This window comes from Heptranchias perlo, chromosome 3 (genome assembly GCF_035084215.1).
Source record: "Heptranchias perlo isolate sHepPer1 chromosome 3, sHepPer1.hap1, whole genome shotgun sequence".
Lineage (NCBI taxonomy): Eukaryota > Metazoa > Chordata > Chondrichthyes > Hexanchiformes > Hexanchidae > Heptranchias > Heptranchias perlo.
Window position 1 is genome coordinate 41485521 of NC_090327.1, and position 18978 is coordinate 41504498.

Sequence of the window (18978 nt, forward strand, 5' to 3'; positions counted from 1 at the left end):
TATAATACAGGCGGATTACAGGATGTAGAAAAGATGGAAATGTATAAATTTTCCCTCCCCCATAGCATTTACAACGATATATTTCAGATGCCATTTATTCAATCTTACCCATTCTTTCAGCAATGCAGTGCAAAGAATACATTCAGCTTCTCTCAGCTGTGTGTACTGTTCTCTGCACATATTTCATTCAGTAATCCTGTGTATAATTTTACAGGCCATTCTATTACCTAATTATCCCCTGTGACTGACTGTTGGAAATATGTTAATGCTACCAAGGGTTGTTAATCCTTCTTAATAATAACTTCCACAATGATTTGGGCCAGAGTGTGACCGAACATGCAAGCTTTCTTATGGACACAAGAACAACGTTCAAATGCGGTTGTACCCAACAAGAAGTATTTATATCACAACGTTCTTATAGGTTTTATCAATTAAACAAGGATGGTACAACCTGTCCCTAGGAAATTTCAGGATGATCAGGCCTGGTTCGTAGCGGGTGTGGACCTCCGTCCGTCCCGAGAAACTGCTTCTGTCTTTAGTGGGACAGTGTCCCAGTTTATATATCTTTCTGAAGCATAGTTGCTTCTAGTAGCTTAACGACATTAGTCTCATGATGTCATCTGTCTCGGACATCTTCCCCTCAGGGTGCTTGTTGATCCAGGCATCTTTCGGATATAGATTCTATGGTATTAACTGTTGTCCATTCTATCTATCTTATGGGGGAGGCACATGCCCTTATATTTCTGTGTATTTTGATTGTTCGGATGCAGACGTTTAAGATGTCCCATCCTGTGTATGCCAATCACGAAGGTTACCTAATTATCTGAACAAAGCTCCTGCAATTAACATAACAGGATTAGTCTATCTCCAGGTCCTGAGTCTTTGATTATGCTTTGGGACTTCATAGTTGATCTTCAGTGTATCTGTTTCACACTTCTATTGTCTCTGCAATATTCCCAATCACTTTGCCTGATGTCGGGCATATCATTTCCTGTGGAATGCTAGCTCCCTTTGTATTCTCTCAGATGCAAGGCCTGCACTTCGCTTTTTAGCCAAGTGTCTGAAGCTTTGTAGGATGGAATGCATGATTATGATTGGGTCTAGAAATCGTATTTCTTACACTGACTATTAAAATGGGCAGTTTTTATATGGTGGTACAAGCTGAATGACCAAATTTTATGCCAGCTTTTTTTTATTATCCAGCCCCTAGTCCTCCAACCACAACTCCTCAAAAGGGGAGTGGCCAAATTAAAATTAAGAATGGCAACAGGATCATGAATAAATGTAGGTAGGATCCAAGCTGCAGACTGCAACAGTGTCTTACAGCTGGCCTTTGGGCTGTATAGTAAATGTCCCAGTAGTTAAATGTTTTTGAAGTACTGCACAGGCTTGGGTTGGGCTGCAAAGTAAACTGGATTAGATACAAAAATGTTGCATTAATTTCCTTTGTCAGCTGGATTATCTAGTGCTATAGTGCCAATTGTAAAGTTTGGAAATTCAAAGGGAATCAAGGGATATGGGGATAGGGCAGGAAAATGGAGTTGAGGTCGAAGATCAGTCATGATCTTATTGAATGGCAGAGCAGGCTCAAGGGCTGTATGGCCTACTCCTCTTATTTCTTATGTTCTTATGCAAAATGTCCCCTTCATTCAAAGCAGAGCCTAGAAGAGGCATTACACGTATAATGCTAGGAAGAGTTAAACATTCTTAAATACATATTCCATTTTATTTGTAAAATTTTCAAGTCACCTAACTCTGTTAGCAGTGTTGTGGTATTTTGAGAAGTTCCTGTTATGGGATAATCTAATCGCTTATGATCTATGCATGGATGCTTGTGAATGTTGTGAAGACAATTAAATGTCTACACTTCCATCCTCCACCAGGATGGCCCTCTGCTTCTTTCTGGTATGGTGGCCCAATAAGTCCCCATCCACCACCATCCTCCTCCACCTGGGCCAACTCGTTCTCATGTTGAACAACCTTTACCTTTAACTCTACTCATTTCCTCCTAATAAAAAGGTGGCACAATGGTAACCCGTATAGGTTTATTTTCGGTAGATTGATGACATTGTTGGTGCCACTTCCTGCTCTCAGCCTGAACTGGAAAATTTAATCAACTTTGCTTCTAACTTCCACCCTTCCCTTACCTTGCCTTCACATGGTCCATGTCCGACTCTTCCCTTCCCTTCCTTGACTGCTCCAATTCCATTTCTGGGAATTGGCTCTGCACCAATGTCTACTACAAACCCACTGACTCCCACAGCTTCCTCGATTATACTTCCTCCACCCCACTGATTCTGTTTGATTCTCCTTGTTTCTCTGTCGCGTATGTTCCAACCAGAGCTTCCAAAATGTCGTCTTTTTTCCCTCAGCCGAGGATTTCCCTCCACTGTGGTGGATAGGGTCCTCGACTGTATCTGTCCTATTTCCCGCACTTCCACCCTCATCCCATCCCCTCCCTCCTAGAACCATGATAGTGTCCCCTTGTCCTCACCTTCAACCCACCAGTCTCCACATTCAACCGATCTTTCTCTGCCACCTCCAGCACGTTGCCACTACCAAACACATCTTCCCCTCCCCTCCCCTTTTAGCAGTCCGAAAGGGACCATTCCCTCCGTGACATCCTGGTCCATTCTTCCATCACCCCCAACATCTGCTCTGCTTCCCCTGGCACCTACCCACATGAGCGCAGGAAATGCAACATTTGGGAGACCACACGTAGATTTGGTGATCATTTTGCTGAACATCTCCGTTCAGTCCGCAAGCATGACCCTGAGCTTCTTCTGGTCGCTTGCCACTTTAATTCTCCATCCCACTCCCACTCTGGCCTCTCTGTCCTTGACCCCCTATACTGTTCCAATGAAGATCAACGCAAGCTCAAGGAACAACATCTTCTCTTTCTACAAGTACTTTATAGGCTTCTGACTTTAACGTTGAGTTTAACAACTTTAGACCTTAACCACCGCTCCCATTTTCTCTCAGATAGCAGGTATTGGTAATGGAGAATGGCTGCACCAGAGCCACTGGCAGTGGGGGAGGTGTGAGCTGGTGCTCTGGGTGGGGTTCCCCTACCTGTACACGGCCGGCAGGGTGGTCCGCGTTTCCGGGGACTACCTGCATTTCTTCCACCACAATCCTGGGCCATGGGAGCCTTCTCTTTGTTAGATTTCCCATGCTTTCCTCCTCCTCTGCTATTCTGCTGTAACCATTTACATCTCCTCTGGACCCAACTTTTGTTTCTATGCTTGTCTTCTTATCTCATTTTGCCTGGCACCATCATCACTTTTGTCATATAATCACTCCTGCCCTCCACCCTATCACAGACCTCTTTCTTTTCCTGCCCCCCTTTTCCCTGGCTCTGGCCTTGCTTAAAAGCTGTTCATCTCTTAACAGCTTCTAATTCTGATGAAAGGTCATCGACCTGAAATGTTAACTTTTTATAACTAAATGTCATGTTTCTCCTGTATAATTTTAAAGTTAGGTTGTTACCTTTGTCAGTTTCATTTACTTTGGATATGGCGACAACAAATTTCATTTATATATCACCTTTAACGTAGAAAAACATCACAAAACCCTGAAGGGGTATAATCAAAAAATGGGCATGGAATTCTTTTAGTATTCATTTGCTGCCTATTACCACAACAAGGGAAAAGCAGATTTCTCACATCTTCCTTATGTATCAAGTTTATGATTAACATTTTTTAACAAAACTATTAGTTAACAATTCAAATTATGCTTGTGATCTATATTTTTTGAAAGATCTGGCTAATATCAGATCTAATCGGCTATTGCTTATTTTAGTTCGTTTTGCTTTTTCTAAAGCAGTAAAAGTGACTGATAAAAGTATGCTTTTTAAAAAAAAACATTTAGCCTTCATACTCTGTTTATTTTGACTCGAAAATGTGATCAAATCTAGGAATTTAAATAAGCATCCCAGCCAGAAAACTCAAATTTAAATTAGGCAGTAAATGGTACAAACTCAGTTGCCCTCAATAGTCTATTTTTGGTGAGAGTACTTCACAGGGAATTGTTTCTTCCCTATCACCCATGTTCTTGGAAGCACAACTTGTGTTGGTCAATTGCTGGGCAGCATTTCCAGCAACCACGGTAGGTATATTTTACAGGCTGTTTTGCTCTGCTGGCTAAAGGAGAAATTGAGTCGTTGGAGGATATGGATTGTGAGAAAGAATAAAATGTGTAGCTGTTTTTTTAATCCAATATTTTTAAACTTTGTTAAATCTGTTACCTAAACATAATGGCCTCGAAATTGGGTCATGTAGCACCCATTTTTCAGGCACTACGAGGCTTTCCAAGACCCCAAAATGGCAGGCAGGCAGTTGCGCACACTTCTGACCACCATATTGGATAAGGGCAAACAAGAGGTGTCCTTCACCCACGTCTAAAGAAGATGTTGGGCTGTTTGTACGTGCAAATAAGGAGCCTAATGCCGGCTTCAGGTCCCTGCTACAATATTGGTTTTCCCTGAGACAGCAAGCACTGATGGGACCAGGAAATGGTCATAATGCCTATGTAACAAAGGATAGAGCGGCGTTTCAATTCCATGAGGTCTGTGGGCCGGTCAGATGTCCCACCAAAGTGGCTGGCCTGGCGAGTGACTAGGCAGGTGGGCAAAGGTAGGATAGTTGATCAGCCAATGGCAAAGCAGCAAGGCCCTGTAGACACGGGAGTGCCTAAGCTCTGGTGGCCATGGACCAAGTGATATTCTGGGTCTATCAAGGGAAAAAAATTAAGTTTTAATTTCAATTTCAAAATGTAAAACTTACCTGGTTTTGTTAATTATGCTTTCATACCACATTGTAGCCAGAGCCTAAGACAATATGCAGACCTGGCTACTATATAGCGATTGCTGTTTTAGCTAAGCTTATCACAGCACTACCTACAGGTGTAACAGGTTAATGTTGACACTGATGGGTTTTCCTGCACTTCGAAATAGGAAAAGGAGTAGGCCATTTAGCCCCTTGAGCCTGTTCTGCCATTAATGCGATCATGGCTGATCTGTGACCTAACTCCATGGGCTCGATTTTACCGTCTGGTTTCCTGTTGGTTTCCAGCAGGGGGGCCCCGAAAATCCCGATATCCAGGCACGTGACCGGATCGCGCCACGATCCCGACCACTTCCAGGTTCCCCGATGATGTGCGGGGCTGCGTGCGCGGCCCCCGCTGGTGGGAATCCCGCAGGCAATTAAAGCCAGCGGGGTTCCACTTGAGTGTACTTACCTTGCTTGTTGAGGTCATTAAATGAGCTGAATCAGCTGTCATAACAGGAAGTGTGCGATTTTACCTTCAACGCAGAGTGTTTCACACACTGGGGGAAACAGTCTCCCTCCAACCAGACGTGTTGCAGCCAGCAGCCTGTGGCAGCTGCCAAGGTGCACTCCACGGGGGGGAGAGCCCTCACCCAAGCAGGAGGCCACCGCGTCACATAGAGCAACCCCTGCCCCCCACCACCCCCCGCCAAGCCAGAGGACAGACCGACGCGAAACCGCAGCCCCAGTCCGAGGAACCACCCACCTACCCTGCACAACCCCTCAGACCAACACCTGCCAGATGGGTGGTGCGTGGACACCCTCGGAGGACGGACAGCATGACCAGCCTCGCAGTCCACGCCGTCCGCCGCAGAGACATGGAGCCCCCCAACACGGTGATGTTGCAGGCTCAAGAGGCCGAATGGCCGATTCCTGCTCCTATCTCTTATGGTCTACACTGCTTACAATGCTGCCTATCTTTTTGTCATGGGCAAACTTGGACATGTGGCTCTCTATCCCGTCATCTAAGTCGTTATTAAATACAGTGAATAGTTGAGGCTCCACACAGATCCCTGTGAGACACCACTAGTCACATCCTGCCAGTTTGAGTACCTGCCCATTATCCCTACTGTCTCCTGCTGCTCAGCCAATTTCCTAAGCAGGTCAATAATTTGCCCTTAATTCCATGAGTTTCAACTTTAGTTAACAGTCTTTTATGAAATGTTGCAACCCTCACACCAATTTTGATTGAGAATAGATGTATTGTGTGATAAATTACTTATCAAATACTTCATAAGAAACTTTTAAGTATAAACGTGTAGCACAAAATCCTGTTCCCTTCATTCTTTATTGCTTTTAAAAATGAGAGAATATGAATTGAAAATTATTAAAATGTTCAATCTTTATGCAAGACACGTATTTAAGTTTTTCTAAATTGAAGACTGCTATTACATTATCATTTTAATTGGACTATTCCATGAATACCTATATTAAACTGCAGTACAAATGCCATTGTCGTATTGCTGTCAATTAGTTACGGTCATTTCCCAAGTGAGCAATTCTTTTCTTCAACAGTTTTTCTGATCCCATGTGGCGCTGTCCTCGGCCTGTTTCCACAGTCGTGTGTGTTCATGAACCTGAATGTGTACCTGCAGACTGCAGTGACCATGGAGATTGTTTACTAGGAGATTGTTACTGCACAGGTTTTTGGACTGGCCCAGCTTGTAACCTGCTTGACTGCGGACCTTCAAATTGTACTCTACATGGAATCTGCTCTGAGGGTACGTATCAACTTTTATTCCTTCCAGGTTGTGACCAAGATGAAATTGCACCACTTCAGTTATAAGAACATAAGAAATAGGAACAGGAGTAGGCCATAGGGCCCCTTTAGCCTGCTCCGCCATTCAGTAAGATCATAGCTGATCATCTTCCTCAACTCCACTTTCCCGCCTTATCCCCATTTCCCTTGATTCCCTTAGTGTCCAAAAACCCATCAATCTCAGTCTTGAATATACTCAACGACTGAGCATTCACAGCCCTCTGGGGTAGAGAATTCCAAAGATTCACAACCCTCTGAGTGAAGAAATTCTTCCTCACCTTGGTCCTAAATGGCCGACACCTTGAGACTATGACCCCTAGTTCTAGACTCTCCAGCCAGAGGAAACAGTCTCTTAGCATCTACCCTGTCAACCCTCTAAGAATTTTATACGTTTCAATGAGATCACCTCTGATTCTTCTAAACGCCAGAGAATATAGGCCCATTCTATTCAATCTCTCCTCATTGGACAGCCCTCTCATCCCAGGACTCAATCTAGTGAACCTTTGTTGCACCCCCTCTAAGGCAAGTATATCCTTCCTTAGGTAAGGAGATCAAAACCGTACACAGTACTCCGGGTGTGGTCTCACCAGAGCCCCATATTGTTGCAGCAAGAGCTCCTTACTCTTATACTCCAAGTCTTTTGCAATAAAGGCTGACATACCATTTGCCTTCCTAATTGCTTGCTGTACCCACATGTTAACTTTCTGTGGTTCGTGTACAAGGACACCCAAATTCTCTGACTACCAACATTTCTTAGCCTCTCACCTTCTTAAAAAAAATATATTCTGCTTTTCTATTCTTCCTACCAAAGTGGATAATTTCACATTTCCCCACATTATGCTCCATCTGCCACCTTCTCATCCACTCATTTAACCTGCCTATATCCCTTTGCAGCTTCTTTGCTTCCTCCTGACCACTTACTTTCCCATCTAGCTTTGTATCGTCAGCAAACTTGGATACATTACACTCTGCCCCCTCATCCAAGTCATTGATATATATTGTGAGCAGCTGAGGCCCAAGCACTGATCTTTGCGGCACCCCACTAGTTACAGCCTGCCAACCCGAAAATGACCCTTTTATTCCACTCTGTTTTCTGTCCATTAACCAATTCTCAATCCATGCTAATATATTACCCCCAATTCCATGAGCCCTAATCTTGTGTAACAATCTTTTATGTGGCACTTTATTGAATGCCTTTTGAAAATCCATATATACTACATCCACTAGTTATCCCCCTTATCTACACCACTAGTTACATCCTCAAAAAACTCTTAAGAGATTTGTCAAAGATGATTTCCCTTTCATAAAACCATGTTGACTCTGTCCAGTCATATTATGATATCCTAAGTGCCTTGTTACTATGTCCTTAATAATAGATTCTAGCACTTTCCCTACTACTGATGCCAGGTTATAGTTTGAAGACCAATATCTGCACATTGTATCTACTGTTAGTCTTGTTCCCTGGCTAACCAAATGAGTTATGTTGTTATGATGACCATAGAGAGGTTGTATTTCACACAGTGTGGCTATGACAGGCAACTGTAAGAGCAGGGAGGTTATGCTAGAATTGTATAAAACACTGTTTGGCCACAGCTAGAGTACTGTGTACAGTTCTGGTCACCACATTACAGGAAAGGTGTGATTGCACTGGAGGGGGTACAGAGGAGATTTATGAGGATGTTGCCAGGACAGGAGAATTTTAGCTATGGGGAAAGATTGGATAAGCTGGGGTTGTTTTCTTTGGAACAGAGGAGGCTGAGGGGAGATTTAATTGCAGTGTATAAAATTATGAGGGGCCTAGATAGAGTGGATAGGTAGGACCTATTTCCCTTAGCAGGGAGGTCAATAACCAGGGAGCATAGATTTAAATTAATTGGTAAAAAGATTAGAGGGGAATTGAGGAGAATTTTTTTCACCCAGGGGGTGGTGGGGGTCTGAAAGGGCGGTAGTGGCAGAAACCCTCATCGCATTTAAGAAGTACTTGGATATGCACTTGAAGTGCTATTACCTACAATGCTACAGATTAAGAGCTGGAAAGTGGAATTAGGCTGGATAGCTCTTTTTGGCTGGCACAGACATGATGGGCTGAATGGCCTCCTTCTGTGCCGTAAATTTCTGTGATTCTGTGAACTGCATGATGGGGAATCTAATAAATCAGTCTAAATCCTGTTTATTGAATTTAGTGGCTCAATATTCAGTGTACCAAAACACAGCTTTAGTTAACCTAAGTTCCTTCTCATCATTCAACTTCCATGAACAAATATTTCTTCATTCCAATAAAGAACACCACGTGGGAGACAATGTGTTTAACAAATTCTTGCACAACAGTTGTGACTTTCCCTACTCTGTGTATATAAAGCCCTCATGATGGACCCACATCTTTATTTCTTTTTCTCATCTGATCTGTTTTCCCTCATCAGAAAAGGTTTGGTAATTGATTGTTGGTTTTTTCCTTTTGTCTACAAAATAGTTAAATCTCCCCCTACAGTCTTGATCGTTCACACAGGATATTTTTTGACTTCTTTCAAGATTTATTTCTTTAAGTTGCAAGGTTTTCTTTTTTTCAACCTATGTCAGCTCTTGGTTTTTTAAGTTTTCTTTATGCTACAATTTTTTAAAACACTGACTTTAAAAAAAAGAGTGCTACAGAGGTTAAATGAATGAAGAACATTGAACTGTTCACTGATTAGAATTTTCCTTATTCATAGTATCATAGTAGGTACAGCGCAGGAGGCCATTCGGCCCATCGTGCCTGTGCCGGCTCTTTGAAAGAGCTATCCAATTAGTCTCATTCCCCTGCTCTTTCCCCATAGCCCTGTAAATTTTTTCCCTTCAAGTATTTATCCAATTCCTTTTTGAAAGTTACTATTTAATCTGCTTCCACCACCCTTTCAGGCAATGCATTCCAGACCATTAGAACTTGCTGCGTAAAAAGAAAAATTTCCTCATGTCGCCTGTGGCTCTTTGTCGTGTGGTTACTGACCCGTCTGCCACTGGAAACAGTTTCTTGTTTACTCTGTCAAAACCGTTCATGATTTTGAACACCTCTATCAAATCTCCCGTTCTCCTTTTCTGTTCCAAAGAGAACAACCCCAGCTTCTCCAGTCTCTCCACATAACTGAAGTCCTTCATCCGTGGCACCATTCTAGTAAACCTCTTTTGCACCCTTCTAAGACTTTGACATCCTTCCTGAAATGTTTGAGTACAGTTAAACCTCCAGGTACAGAGCTCCCTCCTAGCTACTTTCACCCTGTCCCTGCATTCTCTGACCTGATGTATCTTAGAACATATCTACCATTTAATTGTTTTATTTTAGTGCCCCTGTTAGTTAGGGTCTCAGTGCTGCTGCTTCTGGACAAATAACTAAGATCTTAGGCCAGAGTGGGAGAAGATTCATCACCATCATTCGCATTCCACGCCCAGCTCCAAGCCAGCGAGTCGGGCTTCTTACCCATTTAAAGTTTGAGAATAGGTTGAGATCGTTTCGGCCCCAAGACCTCCTAATCATTCGCTTTACCAGATAAAACTGCATGGGGTCTGATGAGCGTCGGCATCAGGCGCCTTAACCCAGTGTTCGGTTCATCCCGCAGCACCAGTTCTGCTTACCAAAAGTGGCCCACTAGGCATTCAACCTTATTACTCCTCATGGAGTATAGGCCTTCATTACTTAACCAAATAATGCACAAATTTCTTAAAAGGACAGTGACACTAAGTGATTTTTCTCTTCCTCCATTCACTTCCACCACTTCATGATATGTGGAATATGAACTTCTTTCAAAGAATTATGCTTTCATAATTGTGTTATATCATATCTATATCAATTGTAGGTAAATACCGTTCTATTATAAATACTGCATGCTGTCATGTAAATTGGAGTATATAAACAATTTTTCCAGGTGCATGTCAGTATACTGCAACTGGTAATTTATTTTTAATTTGTTTGCCACTATTGAGTTCTACTGTTTATCATGCAGATGGCTGTCTTTGTGATGCTGGGTGGATGGGAACTAACTGTAGTGATGGTGAGTATGTCTGTTTCTCCCATTTTCCATTGTCTTCAAGTTCCTTCCCCTCCTTTTTCTGGACATGCTTGCATTTTATTTTATCCCTTGGTCATATTTGTTTTCAAGTACTCTTTTTAATTGAATGCTTAATTTAAAAAATGGTTCCTATGACTGCATATGGGCCAGAAATCGCTCGGAGCGATTTCTCAGCGAGGCAACGGTCACTGCCGCTCCTACGAATTAAATTAACAAAATTACTTACTGTGGGCTCTGTGGCGTCAAATTGCTTGAATTTGAACTTTAAAAAAATTGTGCGCTATCGACCCAGCCTCTGAGCAATTGGAACAGTCTGAGAGGAGAAGACACGCCCACATAATCTGTCAGGAAGAGAAGTCACACCCACAGATTCAGGCTGAATTGCTCAAACAGGCAAGCAGACTTCATTCATTGAAAGTTAGTATTCTGTATGTAATTGTAAATTATTTTATTTTTTTTTATAAAAAGCCAAAGAAATAATTGTAAGAGACAAAAGGGAAAAGTAAAAAAAAATTAACATTTTTTAATTTAAATTTTTTTAATGACCAAAAACTATTAAAATAAGGAGTAATATGAGACTCCACATTTTTTAAAGTTAATTTTTAGTTGTTTGGCAGTCATTAAGACTTACTGCACTGTTAAAACTTAGTTTAGACCTGTATTTTTAAGCGTACCTGTTTGGCGTAATTAGTTACTTTCCAGCTGGGCAGATAAGCAAATTTGCACTTTTTCAATGATTTCCCTGATTGCAGCTTGTGATGTCCCTTTAATTCAAAGCTGTCATTTTGCAGGCGAACCAGTAGGAGCAAGTTCCGGATTTCTGCCTTTCACTGCGCATGTGCAAACGCCAGAACTTGCTCCTCCATTTCGCCACTAACAACGAAGAGCGCTGTTGAGCTCCTCTTATTTTGGGAGCGATTTCTGCCCCATAATTTCAGAATTTAGTTGAAAGGCATGTGCCATTGTTCAAAACATTCTGACAAATTTAGCAAGTATTGTGCATTTAGGCATTTATGTAAAACCCAATATAGTCTTATTATAATCACCTCATCATTGAGTATTCCTACATAAGGCACTATAGGGGGAGCTTTAACTATTTTTTACACAAAATGAAGAACCAACGATCATCAATTAACAATTTTTTTCTGATGGGAGAAACAGATCAGATGAAAAAAAGGTTTGGGTCCATCATGAGGGCTTTATATAGACATATACAGTAGGGAAACGTCACTGTTATCGTGCATGAATTTGTAAAACACATTGTCCCCTCTGCTATAAAACAGCATTCCAATGTGGGCGGGAAACAGGTTGGGACCAAAATCTAAATGAAACTTCTAAGAAAAGCTTTATCATAGAGGGGAATGGGGTAGGACAATGAGTTAGTGAACTGATCTTTCACATCTGGGACTTAGATTCAAATTTAATTTTACTCCACAACACTTGTTGCCGTGACTTGAAGATATTATTACTCAAAACAAAAATCACTGGCCTTGGACCTGTGGCATTTTCTGTTCCCTTCATCTGATTTCAAACAGCATGTATATGAATGACTATATTAAAATAGTGCATGGAGTATATGGCAGCAGTATGTTTTTGTCAGAGGAAAGAGGTTGATGTTTTTATTCGTTGGAGCATGGTGTTTGAGTTTTTCTCTGAGGATCACATTGGTGTATACCGTGGAGCCTCAGGGTTCACATAAAATTTAAATCTATGTTCCCATTAATTTGAATATATCAAGCTGCTAATACTAACAGATCTTACTGTCTTGTTAGTGGATAAATCATAAATCAGAACACCAAGCACAGTCCTGTCTAGGCCCACATAAATTAAACAGGACAGACCAAGGAATGAGAAATACAAGCGCAATTAAGACTAAATTGCCTGAGCTTCAAAGGCAGATTACCAGCACTTGAGGGCCATATGTTGGTCATCTTGCATTGGGGGAAAGTGGTAAACTAGACAAAGTAGTAAACTAATAAATGTGATTTACATTCAAAATGTTGTATCAAAGAACTGATTTGCTTTTTAAAAATCTGGGCAGGCAATTCAGTTGTAAATTTTTACATGTTTTTTTCACTTTGTTTTAGTTGCATTATTATATTTTCCATAGTCAACTTTTTTCATTTTAAATAAAAACTCAATATATTGAAATATAGAACTTGTTGATCAGTGGTACTTTCCAAGAATATCATGAACAATGCAGGTTTAATTTTCAGCACTTTTGCTAATTTCTTTTTCCAACAGTATGCCCTGATGGTTTCTATGGTGATGGCTGTAGCCAAAAATGTCACTGTGTTAATGGTGGAATTTGTGATCATATACATGGTACCTGCACCTGTCTGTCTGGTTATCATGGAGACTTCTGTCAACAAGGTGAGTTTACAGAATTGGAAATAAAACTTTTTTTTTGATTGTATAAAACTACAGAAGACATGATGCAAAACAAAGTGGAGGGTGGGGGAGAACTAAACAGAGCTAATCAGCTTTTGGGAGAGTCCTTTTTTATATAGTGGATTGGATGGTGTTGTAGCATACATATTATTGGACATAATATCAAACACTGCAATCACTTCACCTGTCTCAATGATGTGACACAGTTATCTTCAACTTGTCTGCATTCAGACTAAACTCCTCGAATATTTTAATGGCGTAGAGATGCACAAAAATAAAACTGCACATGTACATTAATAAATATTTGTGGGAGGATTTAAGAAAAACTGGAGGAAAGTGAGTTCAATTTCAGTTGGCCCCGAAGATTGAAACGTTGGTTATTACTGCTGTAATGTGTATTAAAATATTGATTCCACCCCTTTCCCCTTCCATCTCTATAGCTACATTTCAATAGCAAAATAACTGAAAAACTGTTAACTAATAGTAGACCTCTTGTGGTGTTGCTCATCTATGAGTGGTCTCGGACTTCGAGTGCAGTTTAGTTTAATGAGGTTCTAAAGTAGCTAAAACATAACAGCAATTTGCCCATTCCTGTAGCACAGAAAATTTACTGAAGCAATATGACAGGACTGCCGCAAAGTTAAAAATATTGCATGTGTTATTGATACTGACACATACAGGCCTGTTTACTCAAGGCACAATAACTTTGGTCTTTCCTCCCAATACCTCACGTTCCCAGTTATTTACTTACATTTTTAAAATAGTTTTTTTTGCCCTTTATGGATTTGCAAGTACTTCGTTCATCTTTTCCCCACCTTCCCCAAAACCCATTTTGCTTTTTATTTACTATTTACATGGTTACAAAATATATTTTTCTTCCTGTTTCTTCCTTTGATGGATTTCTGGTTCTTGTTGAAGCATTTATTGGTGTAGCTCTACCCTAGGAATGTTTTTCCCATCGTTAAGTCTCCAGTGACCAACACCTTGACCAGGTGATCATTCGCTATAATCAGAGGCTGACTGGCTGACTCTAAATGTAACATCTGTGCTCAATATCAGATTGCCTCATAAACATAAACCCCCCACCCCCTCTGCTCCTGGGTGCAAACATGAGCCTCCTCTCAGTTGTAAATGTTTTGCCGGTTTGCCATGTTGCAATGCACTATGGGTTTTGTGGATGTAATAATAATTAGTGAACAGGGTTCAAGAGGCACTCTGTCAAAGAAGGATGATAAATATTTGAATTTTAATATTTTGAATAGTGGTGCAATTGGATGGGAAGTGTCTTGGAGGTATAGGAATTAGATGGGAGGTCAGGTGAAGTACGGTTGGGGTCGGCAGTGGGGCACATTGTATTTACTGGCTGCAGCTGGAGGAAGTATAAAAAATAAATTATTTAGTGAATAGCTAAAGGAGCATACAAATTTTATTTCATTACTTAAGTGGTTGCAATAATTGTTTAAAAAGTTGCCTATGTTTAGACATAGCTTGCAATTTTTTTTTATTTTGGCTCTGTATTTGAAAATTAGCAAGTAAAATTTGCAAAGGAAGTGGAAGAAATTTGAATTGAAGTGGGACAAATTTGAATGAGCCATGAGCTGTAAGTATAATACTGAATTTTGCTTAGGATTTGGGATATTGTTGGTTAAGTGTGACTGGCAGCAAATGTGTGATGGACAGGAAATGTGCACAGATAGATCTCTACTATAGCAACCAGCAGATCTCCAATTGCTCTTGTTGAGTTTCAAGATATGCTGTTTTATATCAATAATATTAAACCTTTTTAAAAAAACAATGTACTATTTGGATGACTAAATAAGTCAAATTGTTATTAAATGATATTCTGCAATTTTCATTTGGTATATTGGGAATCAAATTCCACAATTCTGTCTTTTTCCATAAAAACTAAATTATGGCCTGGATTATTACTATACATTCCTGTATCTATGTACTCAATTTTTATCTCGTATCTGTTTTAAAGCCCAGGATGCATAGTAATATGCACCACACCAAAGCTAAGCACCTGGCATTTAGGAGCGCTCAGGAGGAGGTAGTGGAGTTTAGAGGCATTTAGATGCTCCTGTGGATTGGACCCATAGAGAGGGAACCTTTTGGTTTGGCAGTACTGTGGAGAGGAACCTGGTGTCTCAGCTGAAGGGGATCCTGGGGCTGACTGCAATGGTGTAGGAATCATTGGGTTTTGTGTCAATGGGGTGAGGAGTCCCTAGGATCTGAAAGCACTGGGGAAAGAAGTGTTATACTGTTTGCAGAATAATGGGGGTCTTGAAGTTTGGTAATACTGGGGAAGGAATCCTGGAGTTTGGGATGATTCACATGGGAGTAGAAACCTGGGGTTTGGCAGAACTGGGAGGTGGGGTTTGATTCATTGGGGATTACTGGCATATGGCAGCACTAGAAGTGAGGGAAGATCCTAAGTTCTGGAAGCTTTAGGGAAGGGGATCTTGTTGCCTGGTGGTACTAGGAAGGAGATCCCAGCGTTTAGCAGTACTGGGCAAGAGGTTCTGGAGTTTGATGGCACTGGGGATGTGTCATGGTCTTGGTAGCATCAGAACTGTTATTTGCACTCACTCTCTAGCCTGCTCATGCTCCAGCTCTATCTATCTATCTCTAATTCTCTCATGTGTTTGCTCTCTACCTCTGTATATACACAAACATCTCAGGATTTCTCTTCAATAGGATTTAAGTATTTGATTAGTTTAGATGGGAAACTTTATTTGAGCCCCACTTGCTTTAAAATCATTTGGCTAATCATTTGGACAGGATAAACCGTCACTTAGGCACGGAGTAATCATGGACAGTCAGCATGGGTTTGTTAAGGGAAGAGTGTGTCTGACTAACTTGATTGAATTTTTTGAGGAGGTAACAAGGAGGGTGGATGGTGGTAGTGTATTTGATGTAGTCTACTTGATGTAGTCTACATGGATTTTAATGGCTTTTGACAAGGTCCCACATGGCAGACTGGTCAAAAAAGTAAAAGCTCATGGGATCCAAGGGAGAGTGGCAAGTTGGATCCAAAATTGGCTCAGGGGCAGGAAGCAAAGGGTAATGGTTGATGGGTGTTTTTGTGACTGGAAGGCTGTTTCCATTGGGGTTCCGCAGGGCTCAGTACTAGGTCCCCTGCTTTTTGTGATATAAATGATTTGGACTTAAATGTAGGGGGCATGATTAAGAAATTTGCAGATGATACAAAAATTGGCCGTGTGGTTGATAGTGAGGAGGAAAGCTGTAGACTGCAGGAAGATATCAATGGACTAGTCAGGTGGGCAGAAAAGTGGCAAATGGAATTCAATCGGGAGAAGTGTGAGGTAATGCATTTGGGGAGGACAAACAAGGCAAGGGAATACACAATAAATGGGAGGATACTGAAAGGTGTAGAGGAAGGGAGGAACCTTGGAGTGCATGTTTACAGATCCCTGAAGGTGGCAGGACAGGTAGATAAGGTGGTTAAGAAGGCATATGGAATTCTTTCCTTTATTAGCCGAGGCATAGAATATAAGATCTATCTATCAGTGCTATCAAGCAGCACTTACTCACCAATAACCTGCTCACCGATGCTCAATTTGGGTTGCGCCAGGACCACTTGGCTCCAGACCTCATTACAGCCTTGGTCCAAACATGGACAAAAGAGCTGAATTCCAGAGGTGAGGTGAAAGTGACTGCCCTTGACATCAAAGCAGCATTTGACCGAGTATGACACCAAGGAGCCCTAGTAAAATTGAAGTCAATGGGAATCAGGGGGAAAACTCTCTAGTGGCTGGATTCATACCTAGCACAAAGGAAGATAGTAGTGGTTCTTGGAGGCCAATCATCTCAGCCCCAGGACAATGCTGCAGGAGTTCCTGAGGGCATTGTCCTAGGCCCAACCATCTTCAGTTGCTTCATCAATGACCTTCCCTCCATCATAAGTTCAGAAATGGGCATGTTCGCTGATGATTGCACAGTGTTCAGTTCCATTGCAACCCCTCAGATAATGAAGCAGTCCGAGCCCGCATGCAGCAAGACCTGGACAACATCCAGGCTTGGGCTGATAAGTGGCAAGTAACATTCGCGCCAGACAATGACCATCTCCAACAAGAGAGTCTAACCACCTCCCCTTGACATTCAATGGCCTTACCATCGCCGAATCCCCCACCATCAACATCCTGGGGGTCACCATTGACCAGAAACTTAACTGGACCAGCCATATAAATACTGTGGCTACGAGAGCAGGTCAGAGACTGGGTATTCTGCGGCAAGTGACTCACCTCCTGACTCCCCAAAGCCTTTCCACCATCTACAAGGCACAAGTCAGGAGTGTGATGGAATACTCTCCACTTGCCTGGATGAGTGCAGCTCCAACAACACTCAAGAAGCTCGACACCATCTAGGACAAAACAGCCCGCTTGATTGGTACCCAATCCACCACCCTAAACATTCACTCCCTTCACCACCAGCGCACTGTGGCTGCAGTGTGTACCATCCACAGGATGCACTGCAGCAACTCGCCAAGGCTTCTTCGACAGCACCTCCCAAACCCGCGACCTCTACCACCTAGAAGGACAAGAGCAGCAGGCACATGGGAACAACACCACCTGCATGTTCCCCTCCAAGTCACACACCGTACCGACTTGGAAATATATCGCCGTTCCTTCGTCATCGCCGGGTCAAAATCCTGGAACTCCCTTCCTAACAGCACTGTGGGAGAACCTTCACCACACTGACTGCAGCGGTTCAAGAAGACGGCTCACCACCACCTTCTCGAGGGCAATTAGGGATGGGCAATAAATGTGGCCTTGCCAGCGACGCCCATATCCCATGAATGAATTAAAAAAAAGAGCAGGGAAGTTATGCTGGAAATGTATAAAACACTGGTTCGGCCACAGCTTGAGTACTGTGTACAGTTCTGGTTACCACATTACAGGAAGGATGTAATTGCACTGGCGAGGGTACAGAGGAGATTTGAGGATGTTGCCAGGACTGGAGAATTTTAGCTACGAGGAAAGATTGGATAGGCTGGGGTTGTTCTCTTTGGAACAGAGGAGGTTGAGGGGTGATTTAATTGAGGTGTACAAAATTGAGGGGCTCAGAGTGGATAGGAAGGATCTATTTCCCTTTAGTTGAGAGGTCAATAACCAGGGGGCATAGATTTAAAGTGATTGGTAGAAGGATTAGAGGGGAGCTGAGGGAAAAACTTTTCACCCAAAGGGTGGTTGGGGTCTGGAACTCACTGCCTGAAAGGGTGGTAGAGGCAGAAACCCTCAACTCATTTGAAAAGTACCTGGATATGTACCTGAAGTGCCGTGACCTCAAGGCTATGGACCAAGTGCTGGAAAGTGGGATTAGGCTGGGCGACTCATTTTCAGCTGGCACGGACACGATGGGCCGAATGGCCTCCTACTGTGCCATAAATTTTCTATGATTCTAAAAACAAAATACAGAAATCCTGTTTTAGCATGAGGAAATACACACTTCAAGATAATTATACTAATGCATGTTGGGAAATTCTGGACATGTTAAAACTGCAATATCCTGGGAATTGCATGCACAGGTGTCGTTGGTAACTCCCTTCAGCTGACAATAATAGATCTGGGAACCTATCAACTTCAAGCCCATAATTTTGAGAGAGGCTGAAGCCTCCCAGCAAAAATGCTAAGATACTCAGACAGAAAACAAATTTATAGGTAAGTTTAATTGTGAAATATGTAATTTTTGTTTCATTAAAATCTTGTCATGCCCATAGTTGAGGATAAAAGCTAGCAGTCAAACATTTTCAAAATGTTTTTCACCTTCTCCTTGTGTTGGTAAATTTTCCTGTCCAGTTGTTCAGGATTGTTTTGATAAACCCTTAGCAGTTTCTCAAGTAGTTTTCTAGCCAGTTTCCTCACTTTTAATTTACACAGGTTTACCTTCTCCGTCGTTGTCATTTACACTTAAACAAATCAAAAAGTGTGACACCAAAGTG

General features: G+C 41.9%; 1 protein-coding gene across 3 annotated transcripts in view; it reads left to right on the forward strand.

Moving 5' to 3' along the window:
* The window catches only part of nagpa (N-acetylglucosamine-1-phosphodiester alpha-N-acetylglucosaminidase), a 118365-nt gene that overhangs the window by 50141 nt on the left and 49246 nt on the right, over nt 1-18978 (forward strand). For all 3 annotated transcript variants that reach the window (XM_067979200.1, XM_067979201.1, XM_067979196.1), the window contains exons 6-8: nt 6342-6547; nt 10560-10607; nt 12870-12998. In XM_067979200.1, the coding sequence (XP_067835301.1) occupies nt 6342-6547; nt 10560-10607; nt 12870-12998 (383 nt within the window). The remainder of the gene's footprint in view (nt 1-6341; nt 6548-10559; nt 10608-12869; nt 12999-18978) is intronic.